Here is a 23,107-nt window from a genome sequence, read left to right as displayed (position 1 = left end):
TCACTGCCTGTTCTTGAAACAAACCACTTTCTCCACCTGCGCCTCTTGTTTCTCCCCAATCCAAGACTTTCCCCTTCAAAACGCTGGCCAAACTGCACCTCTTCTATGTTTTCCCTAATTAAGTCCTCTGATTCTTGCCCCTTAGAACTCTTCAGAACTGCTGCCTAGATCTCTGTTATCAGTTGCGTGCACATTTGACATCATTGATGACACTCTTGAAACACTGTGTTCGTTAGGTTTCCAATAGAGTAATCTTATTAAAATATAAGCAGACTTGGTTACTCCACTTCTAAGAAGCCACTAACAGCTTCCCACCTTCTTTAGAGTAAAAGCCAAAACCCCTACAGTGGCCTACAAGGCCTGCACCATCTCCCATCCCCCTCCCTAGACTGACTCATCTCCTGGCTCTTCCACCTCTCCTCCCTCCCCTCTAGTCACACTGCCCTCCTCACTGTTCCTCAAACACAGAGGGCGTGCCTTGTGCATTCGCTATGCCCTCTTCCTCTTCACCCTTCTCCCAGATAGCCATGTGGCTTACTTTCTCATCTCCTTCAGATAGTTGCCCACATGCCACCTGCTCAGTAAGGCTTTCCCTACCGTCTTATTAAAATTGCATCCCTACCCCCCACCCTGCAGCCAGTTCCCAGAACTCCATGTCCTCTGGTCTTCACGTAATTTTTCTTCATTGTATTTATTATCACCTAACATACGACATATTTCACTTACCTGTTTCCCTGGAACCAAGATCAGTGCCTGGCACAGAATAGGTGTTCGTCAAATATTTGTTGAACAAATGGATAAAAGAGAGATATAGACAGATGGACACTAAAATTAGGAAGACATATTTCCCTTTCTTCTTTTTTCCTAAGTCAGCAATTCTGATCCTTTTTTTAGACCACTGGCTTCTTTGAGAATCTGATGAAAGCTATGATCCCCTCCCTACTTCCTATCACTCCCCAAATGCTCTTTTGAACACACACACAAATCAACATTCATTTCAGAGAGTTCACAGATAGCTTCGTACCTGGAAGCCCATCTATAAACTGCAAATTGAGGACCCTGCTCAAACCCAAATCAGTGGTGTCCCGCTAGGTCTGGGTTACTGTGGAACCACACTTAACCAGGGACTTGGCAGGGTCTCCCCTCCTAGCATTTTAGGTTTCTGCGTGAGGACAGAGGTAAACCAAGGGCTGGCTTACCTGGGCTTCACTGGCAGACTCCTTGGCTGAATTCTCCTGCATAAGAGCGGCCAGGTAGGCAAACCTGTGGCTGCTGGCTGTGGCCTCCAGGTTGTAGAGCTGCCAGAGCAGGGAGAGGCATTGCACCTGCTGCTGCAGGATTGCCAGCTTCTTCTTACTGGTGTGAAACAAAGGGTGGTTAGTGTGCCCTTATTCTTCACCAGTGTCCGCTATCCTTCCCCACAAGAAATCTGAGTCTACTCACCCAGACTTTCAGACTCAGAAAGGTTCCTGGGATCCCACTACTTCTAACCCAATATGCCTTTTAAATTCATCCCTCTCGACCAGAGAAAAAGTTTTCAAAGAGATTTTTTAAAAAAGGTTTCATTCTTTGAATTGCTCTTTTGGTTGAATACATTTCCTATACATTATTATAGCTCAATAACCAGGTAGCAATTTAGTATTATGTGTATATATATCAGAGAAATAATATTGATATTAAATTGCCATATATGTGTATGTGTACACACAATACACATATATGTATCTTTATTTGAAAGACACAGGATAATACCATACTCCAAAAACAAAAGAAGTCCTCATTCAGCTACAATGAATTGGCTGTAAAAAGAGCAGTCTTTATAGTCAAATAGGCAAAACTCCAGGCTGGGTCGTAGTTTAGTTCTCTGTGGCCCTAAATGGAAACAGGACAAGTTGGCTAGGCTTCTCACTTCTCACTAGGATTGTCTGGGGGTTGGCTCAGGGAACAGGAACGCCAGCATTTCTCTAGGAATGTTTGGAAAATGACACCAAACCAGGTCCAAGGGAAATTCCTTTTCAGCAGACGAAGGGCTTGCCTAGCCAATTTTTTGGCCAAGGTGATCTGTCCCATGTTGAAACAGACCTGGAGACGGTAAAATGAGAAACAGTAATGTAAATGTGGGAAGAATATTAAGGACAAGGTTCTAGATGTAACACTGGCTTTTATTTTGGAATGTGTACTTGGGGCCCTTGAAGTGCTAGAGTGAGCTGAGTTGGAGCAGAGCCTGGCCACGAGCCAAGTAAAGGAGTGAGAAAACAGAATTACGGAGAAAGCACTCTCCTTTCTCATCTCCCACACATTTGTCAGTGAGTAGTAGAGGAAGGCTATGATTTAGAAAGTGATGCTCCTAGATTCAGATGGGGTTATCATTTGGGCAGAGACTGAGATGCTTCAGATGCCATGGAAAGCATCTGAGATATCACCAAATCCCGTATCCCTCTTCATAAACAAGTTGTACCACCATAGTGCATTTGAGGGTAGGATCTGAGGAACTACCTTGAGGTTATCATATACCTGCATGTTCTGTGGCTAAATCCTCCAAGAACATGATAAAGTCTATGGTAATTTCTGAACAATCTTAGGAAGACTGCACAATAATTCTTTCTTATAAAGGGAAAGAAATAATTATTTAACTTTGCTCCAAAGACCTTTTGGTTGAAACACAAATAATGCAATACCTTGGACAACTCTTAACATTCCCTTTGGTGTTCAAAGGCATTATACACATTAGGTTTACTCTCCTAACCAAGGTTATCTTAAGGTTCACATTGAAACTAGTTTTTATTTATTTATTTATTTTATTTTAAAGCTCGGCTCTCTAACAAAACATCCCCCATGGTTTTATGAAGTCATCATTTATAAACTGATAAATAATCATTCCAACACATTTTGTTCTGTTGGATTTAACAGTAATGAGGCTGGGGGAAATTGCTGTTATGAGTTATTCATACAGAATAAGTAAGTTTACCCCTATTTGTCCTTTGAAAATGGAATGTCTCATGGCATGCTTTCCCCAGAGTTTCTATTTGATATACAAATCTCATTCCCTGGGGAAATTTGTTATAAATGATATACAATGATCTACAAGGTATATTTATTTATTTATTTTTAAAACAAGATGTGGAATGGAGTATAGAGAGCTCCTATTTGTATATAACAAAGGAAGGGGAAAGATTATATACATTTATGTATGCTGAGCCCCTCTGGTAGAATACATAAAGAGAGGACACAGTGGCTCAGTGGTAGGGTTGCGGGGAGAGACTTTGAAATGTATGTTCTTTTTTTCCTTCTAGCTTTATTGAGATATATTTGACATATAACACCGTGTAACTTTAAGGTGTACAATGTGATGATTTTTTTAATTGAGGGATAACTGACATACAACATTGTATTAGTTTTAGGTGTATAACATAATGATTCAATATATGTATATACTGGAAAATGATCACTACAGTAAGTTTGATTAACATCCATCACCACATATAGTTACAATTTTTTTTCTTATGACGAGAACTTTTAAGGTCTACTCTCTTAGTAACTTTCAAATATACAATACAGTATTGTTAACTACCGTCACATGCTGTATATCACATCCCCAGAATTTACACCTTTTGACTTACCTTCACCCATTTTGTTCACCCCTGCATCCCCCTGAATTAGTTTATATACACTCCAGTGAGCAAAGGACATGACAGGCAATTCACAGAAATAAATGACCAATAAACATTTAAAGAAGACTTATAATATCTGATGTTGGTAAGGATGTGAAGAAGTGAGAAAAACTCGAATTCATATAATACTGTAGTGGACAATTTGGCATTATATTTATTAATTGTAAAATCATTCATATTGTCTGCCTTAGCATTTCCACCTCTGGAAATTTCTCTTACAGAAACACTCTCACAAGGGAATAAAGAGATATTTACAAAAATATTCACTGTAGAAATGTTTATAATAACCCCAAATTAGAGACAACCTAAATGTACATGAAGAATGGAATGGTTATGTAAATGTGATATATGGATATAACGTAGTACTTGGCACCTGTAACTATGATTGGCTGTATGCCAATATGCAAATATGTTCAATCTGTATTTTTAAGAATAAAAGCCAGATGTAGAAAAAAGACAATGTAGAATTATGATTCTATTTTAAAAATAATGGAAACCAATAATGATATGACTATGTGTGTATAGCTGGTGGAATTCACACCAATTATTAACTATGCTGGGGGTGACATGGGATTAGTAAGCGCTCTTTGACTTTCTACATGTATTTCTGTTTTGAATTTGAATCACATTTATAATTGCACACAAAAAAAGAGATTTTAAAGGAAATAACAGGATATTCCTCAAGGAGAAACAACCCAAACTTCAAGGTTACCCCCTGCCCTCACCTCTGACTGAAGACAGCAGAAAGTGGCCTCCTCAAACTGACAGATCTTCACCTTGTGCTTTTTAAAAAACGAGAATGCTGAGGGTTGGCCCAGAAGGCTGCTTGCCTTCCTCAAATAAAGGAAGGCCTCCAAACAAGACAAGGGATGGAGAAACTGGATTAGGATTTGGATGTTGCTAAGCGTGTGACTGGGGCGAGGGCTAGATCAAGGTTATGATGAATTTGAACTGGGGCAGGATTTAGTTAGAAATGGGGAGCTGGACTGTGTGTGCAGGAGTTGGGGCAGGGCTGGCAGCACATGGTGCTCCTTCACTCCCACTTCATATTTTCTCCTAGACCCATTACAGCTCCTTTCTCTCTCCCACTTTCCTCCACTTTTCATTGCAAGTTACTGGATGGTAAGAAATCCCTATCAAATTCCCCTAGTCATAGGGCTCAGCTCAGGGGCAGAGAGCAGAGCTTGCTCACCATGTAATTATCTGACAGGTCCAAGGAGGCAGCGGCAGCCTCCAGCAGGTAATAAAACGCACAAGTGGTTTCTCCAATGACCAGGCAGTGCTGGGTGAGAGGTGACAGCACTAACTTCAGGACTTCCTTACAGTGGCAGGGCTTCGTGGTCAACATGTCTTTCTCGGGGCTGGTCTGAGCCAGTTTCCTGTTCACTTGATCCAGGAACTCCTCCTCTGTTCTTTGTGGAGAGAAGATGCAGAGCTGAGAGTGACCACACAGTAGCCACTCTTGCTGAGGCATTACCAGGTCTCAAAGCCACTTTGTCCAGGAAGCTTTCCTTTATAATTCATTAATTCTATGTCTATCTTTCTCCTCCATCGCTCCATAAGGTTTTGAAAGTCAGGGTCTATAATGGCAAAGCCAAAGTACCTCACAAACTAAAGAAAACGACCACACCTGAAGAGTAAACTAACACTGTTACATGAAAACATAAAAATGATACAAAGCAGTAAGTAATAATACCTTTATCTATTAGCACATTTGAACTCCATCATGGCATATTTGAATATTATTTTATACAACACCACCACCTTATCCTACAATAACCCTGCCATTCAGGTAGGCAAAAATTACCTCCCTTTTACAGATGAGGAAATTGAAGCTCAGAGAGGTTAAGTGACTTATGTATGACCTCACAGCTGAGTAGAACCAAAACTAGAGTTCACCTTTCTGACTACTAGTCCAATGCACTTTCTACAGGCACCACGAGTCCAAAAGAGGTCTGATCTTTCTGAGATAGAATGATCGAAAAAAGTGGGAACTGAGGAGGGCTTTGAAGGATGGTGAACATTCTGTTAAGTGGAAGGATGTGGATGTCACTGAGTATTTTTAAAAAGCAGAACTGTGTGAGCAGAGACACAATAAGTGTGGGGGTGATTCACGTAGAATATAGATTTTTGTTTGAAAACTGAAGGAAATCAGGTTGGATAAATATAATAGGAAACTCGAGAGTGGCTGGTGAATTCAAGGTAGGAACATGTAAAATTGATAAGATAGGCATTGGAAAGCCAGGAGGTACATGGTTATGAAATGTAAAATCATTTTAATATCATCTGGGCTCAAAAGTAATTGAGAAGGCAAATTTATAGCTGAAAAAAATCTGCTACATGTACAATACATTTGAGAGTTATTAAATAAAGTTTTTCTTAATCACTAAAAAATAATTTCCCTACAAACAATCAAAAATTGCCTTTCTGATTCTCTGTTAACTTGAATTTTGGGCTGAGTACAAGAGTCACTACTCCTGGGTGGTCAGATGCCTTCCTTGTCTGCAGGTAAGGTGAGTGCCCTAGTTTAATGGTTATCTGTGTCTCACTTCCTGGCCTCCTCCACGCCCACTCTCAGCATCTCCATCTACCTGCAGTGTTCCCTTGTGAAGGCCTCCTGACTTCTGGGTGATTTTGTCTGGAACTGAAAACTGTCTGTAGGGAGAAAGAGATGATTATCTTTAATTACCCATATTTGTATTAACTGAGAATATTTAAAATTCCTGACTACCTTTCCACTGCAGCTTAGTTCATGACCTAATTGCCTCCCCCATTATAAAAATGATAAGTTTAGGTTTAAAATTAGCCTTACACACAAGATTAGGGTGCTAATTTTTTCCTTAAATGCAACTATTTGTGATTCAAATAGTAACTCCTTTCATTCTCAAACTTCCCAAACCAATTCCTAATTCTGTTTGCAAAAGAAATGAATAAAGAATGTGTCCATCTGGTTTGATGACTAATTCTAATAGTAGAAATCCAAGAATATATCTAGATCAGATTTACGACTAGATGGGAGCAAACCACAGATCCTAAGACCTAGTGAAGAAAATCATGAGGGCACACATCCCACCAGAGTCACAATGACCAGCAGAGGTTTCCAGCTTTACCTGGGTGGCCTTAAATAACCTTTATCCTCTAGATTTGCCTTTTCCTCTGCAGCTGTCTTCTGACCAAAAAGCAAAGACTGGGAATGATGTGGGGATGTTACCTATTTGGGCTCAGGAGCACAGGTGGTGGGACTGAAAAGGAGTCTAAGAGAATAATTATAGGGAGGACTTGCGTTAAGTAAAAGGACTGGCTCTCTGATTATTTAATGCTGTCACCTAAGGTAAGGTAAAGTAAGGCTAAGGTAACTAAGGAAACTGGAATTTGGCAGCACTACTGCAATGCACAATTGTCAGGGCATCACCATATCATAGCCCATGTGAACAGCACCCTCTGTTCTGCATGGTCATGCACAACAGCCCTGGGTCTGAGAAGCCTCCTCAGGGTTCGGCTGTGCTGGAAAGGTCTTGGGCCTCTCTCACAGCTGGACTGACCAGGCTGTCGAATCTACAGCTGACAGTGACCTCTCAAAAACAAAAGGCCATATAGGAAATATGAATGATAGTGTGATTTCTTCATAATACCAACCAGGACATTTACTACTTTCCTCTTTCCCCTCAGAAATTACAAAAGTGCAAATGACTGTAGAGCTCATCAGCCAGTGACCAATTTCTCCAAGTTACTGGTCCACCTTCATAGAGTCATAAGAATGTTATGGCCAGAAGAGGTACGATCATAGATCAACATCTTCATTTTAGTCTTTTACTACCACCGATTCACCATCTCTCCCATATCCCTCTCCCCTGCCAACACCAACACCAACTTCTCTTTTATCAAAGTAGAAAAAGAGAAGATTTGCCTGGGTCTTGACAGCTGTCTTCAAATATGAATGAAGGCACAACTCTGAAAAATGAGTGAAAAAGCTGCAGGAAGGTAGAGTTCACCTTGATGAAAGAAGCTTTCTAACAGCTACTGAGAATGAAATGGGATGTCCTACAAGGTAAGCTAACTGAAGATGGTAAAACAAAGAGGGTGAACTCTTGGCCCTCAGCAGTGAAATCATGGAGTCCTAAGCACTGGACCACAGGGAATTCCCGAGGGTGAACTCTTATCTGGGAGGTGGTAGAGGGCTATTGGCTTTGGGGAACATCTATCCACTAATCCAAGCTTCTTTAAGTAGCTAACTCCTACTTATCCCTCAAATCTCACTCAAGGGAGAGTCTTATCTTACTCATTTCTCAGGCTGGGCTAATGGCCCCTTCTCTAGGTACCCCAACTCCTATGTAGTCCGTTTTCATCATCTTTATCATGCCATATCGGAATTCTCTATTTATATGTCTGTATCACCCCCCAAAAACTGATAATTTCATTTTGTATTATTAACACCTAACTGCAGCATCTGATACACATAAGGGCTCCATATATGTGTACTGAGCTGAATAATTATAATAATAAAAACAATAACTAAAATGTATTGAGCACTAATCATGTGCCTGGCACTATTGAAAGCACATTATATATTTTAACTCATTTAATCCTCACAACAACACTATGAAGTGTGTATTGTTATTTTCCTCAATTAACTGAGGTTATGTAACTTGCCCAAGATTGCCAACCAAACCAAGAATAATCTCTAAAGTTCCTTTTAACTCTGAGATCACACTTTTCTTATTTCTGGTACTTCAGTGAGAAATGGCTCTCTCCACCTATTTTTCTCTTTTAGTCTGATTTCACCTTTTGAATAAAGAGCTCCAAGTACACGAATAAAGAGTAGTGCTGCCCACGTGTCCTCTTTCTGCCCCCTAGATTTACCTTGGGGAGAAGGCAGCTGCAATTTGTCTGTGATCACTTGTGTTAGTATCGAGCCAGTATCTTTGTAGCTACAGAATCGGGAGGTCCCACTGGAGCTCTTAGTAGAACAGATGGCAAAACGGTGGAAGGGGACAAAATCCCCCCCGTGACAACTCCCACAGCGGCAGGCCAAATCTCGAAGAAACCAGGCACATTCAAGGTGTAGGGCTGTCTGTTGTGCCTTGGGCCACAGCTCCCAAGCCGCTTCCTGCAATAGAGGCACTCCAAATTCTAGCACCTCGGTTTGAGGTAGGGATAGTTCCTCTTGTAGCCTGAGAGGAGAGCCAGCATCTGAAATATAGGAAAATCTAAATGAGAGTCTCCCTTAAGGTTCTTTTATGCTACCAGGTAGCAAACTCCCAAGCACATGCTGCTAGTGTATAAGAAAATTTCATTTATAATTCCTATTTGGTATTATGGCTTCCTTTGTATAAAGAATTTTATACCAATCTGAGAGTGATATTGACCATATCTAGTATAAAGTACAACAGGGAAGAAATGATTAGTGGTAGAGAACTACATTGGATAGATTTCTTAGTTTTTCCTCCTAAATTGAGCTTTTTTACTACAAATTATTATAAACATCAAATAATCAGGAAGGCTCTGCTCAAATATATGGTCCAAACATATTTCGAAGTCAAAGGGAAATTGTTTGTGGATTATATATGCTTTGGGTAGCCTATGTCACAATTTTATTCTTTTTTGTGGAGAATATGAGATTGCAGCTATTTAATTTATATCTTGCTTTGTTCATATCTGTTTCAATATCACATGTGTTTAACGTCCTTGTGAATTTCTAAAATTAGAAACAGTTTATCTTATTTTCTTATTATTTATCCCAAGAAGCCAATAAAAGACTATGGCAATATTTTCTGAACCAAAAATCAAAATACAAATACTTAACACATGGGGTTAACATGGAGCTGGAATTCTTGAAATTAAGACAATTCTGAAAAATACAGGCTATTCATTCACTATAACCATGGCTCTTCCATGATTAAAATAATTAATTTCCCCAATCTCTTAGACATAAGCTTTAAGAGACTGAGGCCCATGATATATGATATTGATATTCTTTCTGAACACAGATACCCTCACCCAAAGCTCTCTATTCAGTCCTGAGAACAAGGGAGCAGCTCTTCCTCACCTGACTTTCTCTCCTCTTTGGTTTGTTCAATAATCTTGATAGAGGAAGGCATTAATATTGGCTCAGCAGGAAGGTCTTGGCTCTTGCTGCACCAGCGGAGCACATTTATATCCACAAGAGCCCTCAGTACCTGAAGTAGTTTATTTTTACCCCAGCCAGGCAGGAGGTGCTGCAGCAGATCTATGTGGAAGGAGTGACCAATGACTGCAGCACACTTAACCAGCAACTGTTCCCCTGGGCTCAGTTGATCCAGTTGGTTCACTGCTATTTCTGAAGAAAAAAAAAATCTGCAATGAACTGGCTTTCTACAAACATAGAATACACTGTGTTAATAATCTGTTCATTCAAAAAAAAAAAAAAGGGCTTGCTTTTTTGTCCATCTGTTCTCTACTCAGCCAAATCTCTTGAAAGAGCCTTATCTCCATGTCCTCTTTTGTCTCCATTCCCCATTCATTATTCAACCAACAATCAGGTTTTCAGCACAACACTGAAATTGTTCCTCATGGTCACCAAAACCTTTTACTGGCAGATCCATTTTCTTCTTACTTTCAACTAAACATGGAGGCTGGGCTTCCTGGTCCCAGAACTCTAATTAGTATAAAGATCTTAACTCCAAGCATTTTAGTAAATCTCTCCATATTCTGACCCATATATTAAAGCAGTTGGTATTGAACCAGTAAGTCACCAAGCCCAAAATCTTGGAATAAATCTAAACTTTACCCTCTCCCTCACAACCAACTTGTCACCCACTCATTCTCTTTCTAAATGTTCTTGAATATATTTCCTCCTAAACAATTTTAGTATAAGCAGTCATTTTCACCTGGATCGCTACACTATCTTGTTTTGAACATCTCCAATTTCCTCTCATTCTTATCTCAATAACACATTAACTAGTGGTAGAACTGTACACCTAAAGTACAAATATAGTCATGTCAGTCCCCTTCTTAAATACTTTTATAACTTACATGGCCTTTTACCATGTAGCTTTGGCCTTTCATTTAGACCAAGGCCTTGCTGACTGGACTGTTCATTTTAGCTTATGAGTTAAATCCTTTTTTCTTCCCTGTGGACAATACTGATCTTGGGTTAACTTTCTAGCTGTTTCCTAGGATCCTTATAAAATTAGAATGTCAGCTGAGTTACCAGGTAACACTGCTTATGCAAAGAGTGATCCCTGATTGGAAACTGAATTTGGACTAGGAAAACTGAATAAGCTACAAATACCTGGTGGTAAGCTACAGCTTTGGGGTTCCTTGAGTGCAGTAATTCTTGTAACAGGTCACAGTGCCTAGAAACTATGCCCACAGGACTATTATAAGAGATACCAGTTCCTTGTTGGGAAATGGGGCATCTAAGCACCCATCCATCATGGTCTCATCCCATCACATGTAAGCTATTCCTTGAGGCTCCAGAGAATAGCAGTGGGTACTGCTGTGAGGACCCCCACTGAAGAAAACCACTTGCTGCTGTTCTGCTACAGTGCTGTGTTTCCTGACCTGTACACTTCTAAGTTAGTAAAGCCAACGCCAAGTGTGGCCTATCACAGTTGTAGGAATATGAACTGTCCAGGTGGACCTAAAACCACCAGAGTGAACAGCTTATAATAGCTAACAGTCATTGACTATTTATTATATACCATGATTTATTTCATTTAATCTTCAACTACCCCCATGAGGTAGGGGCTATCATTATCCTCATTTGAGTGATGAGAAGACTAAGGCTTAGATAAGTTTATCTAACATTTCACAGCTACTAAGTGGAGGAAGCAATGGTATCCAGGTTTTTCTGATGCCAGAGCCCTGGCTCTTAATTACCAATGTGTCTGTACTGTTGTTTCACATGTGTGTCATATTCTCAGTAAGACCATGCCTGACTTGAAGGCATGCTTATCCATCATAACATTCCTCAAGAAGGTTTAGTAAAGTACCCTGGCCACCAAACATTCGAACAGAACATTAAAAAAACCCTCCTCAGCTCTAAAAAGAACACCGTCTGTCTAATTATGCCTACCCAATTCTGATGACTTTATTCTTTATCTCATCAGTCATTATAAACTTTGCACTCTTTTTATTAAACCCCTGCTATGTCCCTAATACTGTCTCTTCACCAGCACCATGGATTTTCCTAAATCTCAGCAGCATTATCTCCCTTGCTTATTGTCTCCTCCAGCACAGGAATATGCACAAAGGGAAACTCAGGTCATAGTTTTTATTAAACAACTAGAAAACTTTCCCAAGTTATCAGTCAGCCTCAAAGAGAACAGTGGGCTAACTTACATAAAACATTACTCAAGTAGCATTACAAGTCTTTAAGAACTCTTCCGGCAGTGCCAGAATTTATTTCTGGAAGGCAGGTTTCTTTTTTGAAGAAATTAGCTAGCATGATAATGAGGGATCTATACTCAATCACCCACCAAATTACTAAGTGCAATGACACCTGTAATTGATTCACTTGAGGTCTTCAAGGGACCTGCCTTTTAATAACGGTGGAAGAAGCACTGTATCCAAGTTCACATCATCCTTGACTGTGCAGACATAAAGTTCCTGGTCTTCAGAGCTGGCAGGAGAAATACTATACATTGTGGATTTCATGGCATTGGCTGTAGACAAAGAAGACTATGACTGAGGAAAACACCATGCTCAGTGACTGTAGTTTTAAAGGCACAAAAACACAAAAATTTAGTCAAGAAACTGAAAGGATTAAGATAAATGGAGCATACACGTTTAAAGTGGTTTACCCCACCCATCCTGCCTGTTCTCTCATTTTCTCTTAAAAACGAACAACATTTTCTGTAACACACGGTGCCTAACATTCTCACTCTTCCTGTTTACCTTCCAATAGCCCTCTCTTCTATTACATCACAGCTCTAGGATGCCTTTCTAGATTTACACATATTTCTATCTCTTTCTTCTTCCCTTCTCCCCTCCCCCATTCAAACAGTCAAGTCATCTTTCTCATCAGTAATGTGCAATTCTCTATTAGACTGTCATGTTTATCAATCCTCTCTGATGTTTATAAATCCTATTTTCCTATCCCCGCCTCCTAGGCTGCTCAAAAAGGAACTAAAGTAGATTGACTCAATTACTTTATCTGAGGCAGGTATTTAGTGTTTTCAACACAGCTGCATATTATTTGTATAGTACACTTAGCCAGGAAGGCCTAATCTTGCTTATGATGTCAGCAGGGAAGAGGCACATGCCTAATTAGGACCAGGTGATGTCATGTTCAAGAATGAACTCCAGCAGTGGGATCAGGGTAGAACCCTGGGAAGCTCAGCTTACCTGAGAGGGTTTCCCACTTGCTGTTCTCCTCCTCCTCCTCCTTTTGGAGGTCATGAAAGAGCAATATGTTCTTAGAGAGAAGGTCCTGGCATAAGACCTCACAGTAAAGGGGGTTTCCAAAGCACCTGCGGAGAAGGTAGCTGTAGAGAGGTAAGCAGGGGATTGCTGACTAAAGATGCCCACTTGAAGAGAGCCAAGTGTAAGGGTATTTCATACTGAGGAATATTTCTTCTTTTGTTAAAGTCAGTTCTTGATGATATACACTAACAGAGGGAAGCAGCAGCACAGAAATGTACAAAAATGTTTCTGATTGGTTTTGGCAGTAACTTTTCTCTCAACTATTTTGCTTCTGTTGATATTAAAAGGAACTAACATCCCCTTGCTAAAGGGTCTGGCAGAAATTGGCCTGACCACACATAATGGACCTATTAAGTAAGCCATCCAAGTCCTAACTGTCCTGTGAAAACCTGGGTGAAGAGCCCAGGGAGACAGCCCTTTACTGGGTTACTAGGAGATTGTCTACTTTTAAATCCAGTTTTGGGCCTCATCATGGTTTCTAATGCTATTCTCTCCCCCAACTCCGGTGTGAGACCTGAGCCCTCTCTTATATTATGGCACTGGCTCCTCCCTTAATGAAGTACCCAGCTAGTCCTAGCCACTCACATCTGCAGCTCTTGGGGGATGCTCACCACCCCCAGTTTCCAACATGCCATTCTCAACAGTGAGGTCGTTGCCAACTTCGAAATGGGCACAAAGATAGCCTGAGGGCTCTGCAGGAAGTGCTGGGCCCAGCCACACAGGGTGAAGGTAGGGGTCAATGTCATCACCATGATGATGGGCACACTGGAGAGCAAAGTTCCCAAAAACTCCCAGGAGGCTGCATCCATATACTGGGCCTCATCAATGAGGAAAATCAGTGGTGTTTCCCTCATTGCCTGGAAATAACAGTAAAGAAACAATGACAAGCTCTGATTAGAAATGAAGTCATCTGATTTTCAAATCTACCATGAATTTCCCATCAACAATTTAAATAAAATGTCAACAAAGGCTGGGATTTTCAGAGTGAAATGTATTCTTAGTCCAGGTAATATTTTACTTTATAAATATAAAATACAGCCTATATATCTAATTCCTAAAGAAATGTACTGAGTTTCTTTGAACAAGAAAATACTCTGAAATATGAAATAAGCATCAAAATATTCTCCAAATCAAACTTGAAGCTTTCAAATATTTCATTTTAGCAAAAGATTCAAACTGTGTGGGAATTCACAGTTTTAAACCAGTAATTTCCAAACCAGGCTGCACATCAGAATTACCTGGGAGTGCTAGCTAAAGCTACCAATTATAATGCCTACTCATGTAGACGTTAAAAAAAATGTATTCTCTTTTATCCACATTCCCTACTCCCATTCCATTCCTCAGTGCCACAGGTAACCATGCCAATGTGTTTATCATATTACCTTCTGCTTGTATTATGCTCTTATAAAATGTGCATTGTTGTTTTGCCATGTAAATTGTTTTTATGTAAATGGTACTGTATAACAAGTCTCATTATTTCTCTTTTTACTCAGGATTTAAAAAATTGGTTTATAATATTATATACTTTTTATGTGTACAATATTATATTTCAACTTCTGTATACATTACATTATACCATCAAAGGTATAGTTTCCATCCATCACCATACAGTTGACCCCCTTTACCCATTTTGCCCTCCCCCCACCCCCCATCCCCTCTGGTAACCAATACTTAGTTCTCTGTATCTATGTGTTTGTTTTTGTTTGGTTTGTTTGAATTTTTTTTTTTTTTTTTTGATGTGGACCTTCTTTTTTTAAGTCTTTATTGAATTTGTTACAATATTACTTGTTTTATGTTTTGGTTTTTTGGCCATGAGGCATGTGGGATCTTAGCTCCCTGACCAGGGAAACCTGCACCCCCTGCATTGGAAGGCAAAGTCTTAACCACTGGACCACCAGGGAAGTCCCTGTTTGATTATTTATTTACTAATATTCCACATATGAGTGAAATTATATGGTATTTGTCTTTCTCCATCTGAGTTATTTCACTTAGCATGGTACCCTCAAGGTCCATCCATGTTGTCACAAATGGCAAGATTTCATCTTTTTTTTTTATCCAGCTATTCCACTACTGGATATTCATCGGAAGAATATAAAAACCCTAATTCAAAAAGATATACGCACCCCTGTGTTCACTGCAGCGTTACTTAGGAGAGCCAAGATACGGAAACAACCTAAGTGCCAGTCAATGGATGAATGGATAAAGAAGACGTGTTGTATACATATACACAATGGAATATTACTCAGCCGTAAGAAAAGATAAAATATTCAGGATTGTTTTTAGATTACTCCATGTTGCTATGTTTTCATCTACTGCCTTACTTCTAACTTCTGCACTATATACACTCCATAGTGTTCATCTATGAATTCCTGCCAACACCTCCCTAACCTCCACAAACAAACACTGCAATGAACAGACTCCCTGGGATATATATCCAGGAGTGGAAGTGCTAGGTATAGAGGATGAATGTTATTAAAATTTGACTAGTTACTTCAAGATAGCTTTCCCGAATGGCTACATCAGCATCTCCTCGTACAGATTCTTGACTCTGTAATCCTAGGTTGGGGCCTGAGTATCTGTATTTTTAATAAATAGGAGGTAAAATAGCTATCAACCTGCATCCAGAAGCTACTGTTCTAAGTTCCTAAAATTTCATTAAGGAACAGGATCAGGAAAGAGCAAAGACCTTTCCTTGTATGCTGTGCTGTAGGATGGATTCAAGGTTAAAGGTAGATACAAACAATGAAGATATCAATAAATAGGCAGGCCGAGAAATGGCCAAGTGAAGGTAAGATGTGGATAGATTGAAATGAGCATAAACCATTTCCACATATTAAGAGTTAATGGTATGTAGCAAAAGTACCCACCTTCTGCAGCACTTGAAAAAAACATGCTTTAACCTTCTTTTGTCTGGTCAGGTCATCCATGTGCGAAACTTTGAAGGATAAGGGAAACTGACCGGGAAAATTATTCATATATTATCATTCAAAATGACAATCTAATAAAAATATACAGGTTCTCAAAAGGGAACGGAAAATTATCCTATTTTGAGTGAGAATGGATTTCTACAGGATTAGGCATAGGGTTACAAATACCAATCCAACGTCAATATACAGTTCAGAGGGTGAGACTGAAAGTCCACTGGTGGTTAGAGAGATAGCTCCTTTCCATACTGGACTCTGGCAAACCCTTAAAGGACCATGACTAAGGAATAAAGTGACAGGTCAGAGTTAGCAATGTCACTTTGGACAACTCCAGTACCCCAGTTATTCCAAGTATACCAGAATGAATGTGTGCATGAGACTTGTGAGAAAGAACTGCAATGGACATCTCCAACACTGTGCTAGGCTAAGGCACATGAGCTACGATGGACCTGAGAGCCAAAGTGAGGCTACTCCTTGACCACTTCGGCCAGGGCCCCAGGTAAGGCCTGTCTTAAGACAGGGCTATGCTGAGGGACTGGACAGATTTTTGTTTTCTCTATTTTTCATTAGATACAATGCCCTGCATGCTGGGTAGATTAGGAGAAGTGGTGGAGGATGGATAAATGGAATTGTGGACCAGGGAATTCTTAGCCTACTCGCTATTGGGTACCACATAAATCCTAGACCACTGGAAGCTTTTGAGATTCAGATGCTGGTTCAAGTGACATACTCCATGACCCAGGAATGGAAAGGTAAGGTTAAAGAACAAAATGCTGCAACCAACTCAAGAACACATGCATATAATTGCTGGATATGCACATCTGGTCAATATCACATTGACAGATTTTAGTACTTTCACATTTACGATGCAGTCTCTTATATACTACATCCTCTAAAATCCATGCAAAAACCATATAAAGTACTACAACTGTCATTTCACAGGTGAAAAAAATTGAGGCTCAGCGAGGCCAAGTGATTTGTGCCAAGATATACAACTAGCAAGTTTCAGAGTCAGTCCTAGAATCCACTCTCCTCAAAAAGGAGAAAGCCTGGGGTCTGGTGTCAAAGACTTTCCAAATCTCAATCCTGCCACTGCTGACTTTGTGTTCTTAGGCTGTATATGTATATGTATATGTTTATGTATATGTATATGTATATGTATATGTATATGTGTGTGTGTGTTTTAGATTAGAAGACAATCCTGGGTCCAACTAGCCACCAAAAATATCAGTAATCCAGTTCAGAAAGCCACTGCCTTCGTTACCTTCACAAAGAAGAGGTCATTAAACAGGCAGTGAAGCGGTTCCTCCACCATCCCGTGGAGCTGTTTGTGGAGGCGCTCTTGCCGGTAATAGGCTGGGCACATATCAATCTCAAAGAAGATGGCCATGAGGGTCTGGATGGCATAGAAGCACTGCCTGGAATCTGCTTCCTTCAGCTTCAATGGCAACACCCTGGTGAATGTTACTATGGTCACCGGAAGTCCCCTGATCCAGAGAGGTTACTCAGTCCGCCAGCCCAAGGATGCTGAATCTAACGATATAAGAGTCTCACCAACAAGGGAAAGGAGCCCCAAGAGAAACAGACGCTAAGTCAGAAAGCAGGAGTCTTTACCTGTGCCCTTCTTTCTGGGCCAGGAAGTTTATTTCAGCCAACAGCTGACTTTTTCCATAGCCTTTTTCACCTTCATACAGAACTGCCTGTCCCTTCTTCTGGTGCAAACTTCCCTGCTGTGCCATTCGGAAGGCTTCCAGTTCTTTCTCCCGGTCTGTAAAGAGACAAGGAGAACCTAACACTCCTGTGCTTTTTAGCAGACACTTATTTATTTGAATTAATTTGTAAAGGTAATTCTCAGAATGGCTTTTTCCCCAGAATCCTTGACAGAATTCCATTATTTGATAAGCCTTCACATCTTCTTCCAGAAAATCAACTCCGGACTATAAAGAAATGTATGCTGGGCTTGGGGGCTTGCTCCAGAGCCTACGTAATAACATTTAGAACAACTAGGCACCACATGGACATGGGGGCTACTACATCTTCTTAGCTTTTTGTAAAAATTTCCATTATAACAATTTAGTGTTCAAAGTCTGTCACTGCTATGTGAAAATAATGGACGAATGGATCTAGATAAAACAAATATAAAGATAGGGAATATATAGTGTGGGTGGAACAGTCTCAGTGCTATTGTCACTATCTCAGGATGAGGAATTTCCCTCTAAAGATTTCTCTCTAAAGATGAGAATCCTTACAAAGATTCTTACTAAATGTTGGAACCTGAAATTTAAACATTCAACATGGAAAAGAAATGGCAAGTCCTCTTCAAAATTAACATACATTCACTAAGAAGGTTGTTCTCTATTTTTTAATACAAGCTTAGAAGCATTTAGTCTCAAATTTTTGCTTTTTAAATCACATTTAACCATCTACAGCTGAAAACAATATGATTTAAGGTAAAAAAGAAAACTTACCTAGCAAAGAGTGATTTTTATTTCTCTCTCTGGCCAGATGTCTCTTCCCAAACATTCTGGGAAAGAGGACAAAGGGAAATGTGTTAATTAAAAACAGATTGGGATAGACAGATAATATGTTTTTAAATAGATAGAGGATGAGTTGTCCTTATAAATAAGTACTTTCAGACAACTAAAGAGGTCCAGAATTCTGTATCAAAGAGTTTTCAAAAGACTAAAAAATTTTGGAAGGGGAGAAAAACTATTTATTGTTCCAGGCTCAGGGAAGTAAATAAATTGTGAAGTACACATAGCAAAAAGAACATCTAGACTAGTGACCTATTGCTATTTTCTTCCTGTAGGACAGAAGTTGTTCACTAAGGAACTAGCTAAGAGCTAAACATAAAAGCTAAAGATCTCAGATATGAAACCCTCCTCTTATGTCTCTTATTCCATCAGGCCAGTACTAGATGCATCTTTCTTTCTAATTTCATACAATCAAGCATTGATTATTCCTATGCCCTGATTCTATAAAAGAGATGGGACTGAACTATCACATAATGACACTCACATACATCTTCTATGGCCAAGGTATTCATACATCTTCCCTGGGTTGGAGATGTTTTTCATCATTTTCTCTGGGAGTTTCTTAAAGTTGTAAGCAGGTAGCATAGATCTTAGATATGTTACCTCATCACAGGACACCAAACCTGGATAAGCAGTTATCATTCTTGCCACAAGGCTTACTTTTGGGCCAATAACTGTATCAGGGAGACAGAAAAGAAAAGGATGGAGAATTTTTGGATCACCTCCTTTACCTTCACCCCCTAAGACACAGAGCTAACAGTCTAATGTCCTATTCTACCTGTATATTCGTGTCTTGCTACTGCCCCAACCATGCCACAGAATACTGGTCCACTGGTGATACTGATGGAAACAAGCCTGGGGATCAGAAAAGCAACAGTGGGTAAATATGCACTCAGAAGCCTCCAAGTCCAGCACTAGATCTGCCACTCCCTAGATCCAGAAGTCTAGTTTTAGAGCTCAGAATGCAAAAGGCCAGAGGCTGCTGTCAGTTTGCATCACATGGTGGGTACAAAGTACTGAATACTAGGGAAAACAGTCAAAAGGAACAAAACGGTCCCCCTACTCTAGGAATTTTAGTTGAGGAGCTATTATTAGTAAAAACACTAAAAACACCTTATATCTGTCAGATACTCTTTATGTGCTTTTTGAAGTATTTTCAAATTCATTACCTCATCTGATTCTTTGAGGGATAATTAACAACAAACATGTGAGGTACGTAGGGCAAATATTTAAAACCCATCTGACAAAAGAAAAAAAAAACTGAAGGAGTTAATTAACTTTCCCAGAGTTATACAAGAGTTAATATTAGTGCCAGAATGAGAATCCAGGCCTCCTGACTCCCAGTCCAATGTTATTTCCACCACACCATGCTGCTTAACATGAAACCCCAAAATGAAAAGGGGATCAACAGATCTATACAGGGTTAATGGATCAAATAATGCCAGAATGTGAGAGTTAAGGAATACTCAGAATGTCAGGCTGCTGATGGAAGGCTTGCTGAAGCAAATTAGTCTTTGAAATAAATTTTTTAAAAGGAGTAATATTTTTTCATTCATCCATTCATGCATGCATACATTCACTCACTTAATAAGCTCTGAGAAGCATGTACAGTACCAAGTACTGGGCTAGGTGTTTAAAATACCCTGTCCTGGAGAAGTTCAGTCTGGGCTGCTGGTGGAGATTGAGGGAGGTGAAGAGATATATTCATAAGTTAGCAAGAAAATACTACATATTAGAGATCAATACAGCAATTAACAGAGCAAAGAAAGGGATGCATTAACTGATACTGGAGATTAGAAATAAAGTATTCATAACGGAGAGGACATATGATCAGACCTTGAAAGCTGAAGTACTGCCAAAGTGAGGCAACAGCATTCTGTCCAGTGGGAAAAGGCACAGGCTTTAGCAATCCTGGTGTATTTGTGCAAAACTAAGTAGTTCAAGATGGCTAGAACACAGAAGGTGTTTGAAATAGGAAGAGGTGGAAGGAAAAGTGGTCCTACCTAGGCCATGGATAGAAAAGCACTAGAAATATAAATTATTTTTAAAAAGGGCATATACTATTCCAGGTGAGGCAAAGGCTCAAAGGTGGCAATGAACAATTCATGCGTAACAGAATAAGAAGATTTACTTGACTGACGTGAAAATTTCATGTGACAGATAACAAGATATACATCTGGAGAAAGAAGGTGCAATGAAGCATAATTACTTTCAAGTTAAATTTACAAATAAACAATTTTCAGTTGTTCACGGACAGCACGAAAAGTGGCAACAATCCTAACACTGTTGTCTCCCAGACCATCAAAACTTTCCTGTCTTCCTCTAAGGACAGGATTGAGGACTCTTATATTCACTCACTGGGCCCACTGCCCAGGGTGAATCAGAGACACTCAAGACAAGAACTAGGCAGTTGGTTCTGCTACCACCCCAAGAATGACTGAAAATCTGCTAATGTTTCACAATGTTTCCTTTGTCTAAAATACTCTTCCCCACTTTCTCCACCTGCTGAACGCCTTTCCTTCACAACTGGCTCAAAAATCATCTCTATAGTCAAGACTTCTCTAGTACCTCTGGGGAGAACTATTTCTTCCCATAGCACTTTTTTGTAGCTCCTATGGCGTTTTATTCCTACACTTAAGTTTCACTGTATTAAAATTAGTTGTTTACAGAGCTGAGGAGGTAGTGTCTTATTTCTCTTTATGTCCACCACACCTAGAACAGTGCCTGGCTTGAGGCTTATTCAATGAATGCTTGTTGAATGAATGCATTTATGCATGCCAGAAACTCAGCTGTTAGCAAGACTATGATAATGAAACAAGTAATACTTTTTTTCACTTGGTTATTTCTCATTTCTTTCTGTTGTACTTTATAATTCCCCCTTGCTCTTCCTGTGGTCCATGTTCCATCGTTTCCAAAAAATATTTTAAAAAGTGTTCTTCATTGAGGAAATATATATTATTTACTCATATATGTAAAGTATTTCTGGTGCTGCAAAACTGTTATGATGAGATACGGAGACTGCACTCCCTGGGTCTCAAAAATATCCTGGAGAAATAGTCACAAACCAGAAAAGCCTGATCAATCACTGGACACAGGGAATCATCTTTCTTCTGTAAAATGAACTGAAAACTGAAGGTTATTTCCTAGACTAGAAAGAGGAACTTAGAAGATGACCCAAGGTGAACAGGGAAAGGATACATGGATGTGGTTTTGGGTCTGGATGAGGCTGACGCGATGCAGAGAGGCATGAGCAATAGTATCTGCTACCGACGCCACACAGGCACATCTGAGACTCTGTCTCTAAACTTGAATTACAGGTGAAGAAGGCAAGCTTCAGTATCTGGTTAGTGCAGCATTTCCCAAAATATGCTCCTTAGAACATTCATTCTTCTGGGTGTTTACACGTCTTGGTGTTTGGTGATCAAGTAAATTTGGGAAATGTTGAATAAAACAAAATATAACAAATTTCTTTACTGTAAGACTGCTCAGAAACTTTGATGTTAATGTATATTGTGAATCTTTAAGAAGAAAATATAGTTGCATCAATTCCCAAACATATTTGGCCATGAAAATATTTTTTCCAGGATTTTTTAAGGGACTAATGTTCTACCAAACACACTTCGGGAAATTACTAAATTAGTCATTATCTTCAAGGGAAAAAACACTGACCTGGAAACTAGCTTTTAGGATCTAACACTGTCAAACTATTTGGCTTTCCAACGTAACCTCTGGATTTTACTTTCCTTAAGTTAAGGAGGCCAAATGAGATGAACTCTTAAGATCCTATCTAGTGCTTAACATCTATTATATTCTCAACTAAAAAAGACTGAAAAGACCAAGTTATGGTCTCAGAGTCATAGAAGCCATCCTTAAAGGCATTGTAAGATAGCCTCTAATGACCAAGAAATGACTATCTTATTCAGGAGTAAGGGCTAACAGCAGGACTCTTGAAGACCAGAGGTCAAGGCAAAATTTGAAAACAGAATAGACCAGCACTGAAAGGAATGGCTTAGCACACTCACACTGGAGATATGACTGGAAAGTAGGCTGTAGGAGTATCTGCAGATCTCACCGAGCCTGAAAGAAGTGCCACCACGTATCTGCTTTGGACTAAGAGTTTGAGTGCCTATGAAGCAACTGTAGCATCTTTGTTATCTATAAAATAAGGAGTTGGATCAGATAATCTCTAAGTTCCTTTTCAGTACTAATGTCCTATGAGTATGCCTCTACAATGGTATCACAATAGTAATATATGCTATCCCTTTTGGGGAATATTTATATTTTATAAGAGGCAGCTGTGAGGTAATGAAAATAACACAGGATTTGAGGACAGAAGTTCTGGGTTTCATTACCAGCTTTGCTACATGCTACTAACTACTCTTCTGTGGTCTTAGTTTACTCATGTGTAACAGATACAAATGTTCACACTGGTAGCATATACTAAAGTATTCTAAAAATGTTAAAGCATTATGTAAGTATGTGATATAATTTGTATTCATCTTGAATAAGTATGGCAAGCAAACAAATCTTTGACTCAGTGTTGACATGAGGAATGACCGTTTTTCAAATCTAT

The 23,107-nt window shown here is 39.6% G+C and overlaps 1 protein-coding gene across 1 annotated transcript in view; it reads right to left on the bottom strand.

Annotated features, from left to right (window-relative positions):
• The window catches only part of LOC103012311 (adenylate cyclase type 10-like), a 39,271-nt gene that overhangs the window by 3,835 nt on the left and 12,329 nt on the right, over window positions 1–23,107 (bottom strand). The window contains exons 10-25 of the mRNA XM_007197890.2: window positions 19,313–19,389; window positions 19,019–19,208; window positions 18,469–18,524; window positions 17,615–17,768; window positions 17,265–17,454; window positions 15,944–16,030; window positions 13,662–13,933; window positions 12,999–13,138; window positions 12,191–12,316; window positions 9,718–9,987; window positions 8,532–8,861; window positions 6,263–6,326; window positions 4,864–5,083; window positions 4,397–4,522; window positions 1,910–2,082; window positions 1,200–1,356 (exon numbers count right to left, since the gene is read on the bottom strand). Of these exons, the coding sequence (XP_007197952.2) occupies window positions 1,200–1,356; window positions 1,910–2,082; window positions 4,397–4,522; window positions 4,864–5,083; window positions 6,263–6,326; window positions 8,532–8,861; window positions 9,718–9,987; window positions 12,191–12,316; window positions 12,999–13,138; window positions 13,662–13,933; window positions 15,944–16,030; window positions 17,265–17,454; window positions 17,615–17,768; window positions 18,469–18,524; window positions 19,019–19,208; window positions 19,313–19,389 (2,632 nt within the window). The remainder of the gene's footprint in view (window positions 1–1,199; window positions 1,357–1,909; window positions 2,083–4,396; window positions 4,523–4,863; window positions 5,084–6,262; window positions 6,327–8,531; window positions 8,862–9,717; window positions 9,988–12,190; window positions 12,317–12,998; window positions 13,139–13,661; window positions 13,934–15,943; window positions 16,031–17,264; window positions 17,455–17,614; window positions 17,769–18,468; window positions 18,525–19,018; window positions 19,209–19,312; window positions 19,390–23,107) is intronic.

This window comes from Balaenoptera acutorostrata, chromosome 10, assembly GCF_949987535.1.
Source record: "Balaenoptera acutorostrata chromosome 10, mBalAcu1.1, whole genome shotgun sequence".
In the NCBI taxonomy this organism is placed as follows: domain Eukaryota; kingdom Metazoa; phylum Chordata; class Mammalia; order Artiodactyla; family Balaenopteridae; genus Balaenoptera; species Balaenoptera acutorostrata.
Note: the sequence above shows the minus strand (reverse complement) of the source record. Positions and strands in the feature narration are given on the sequence as shown.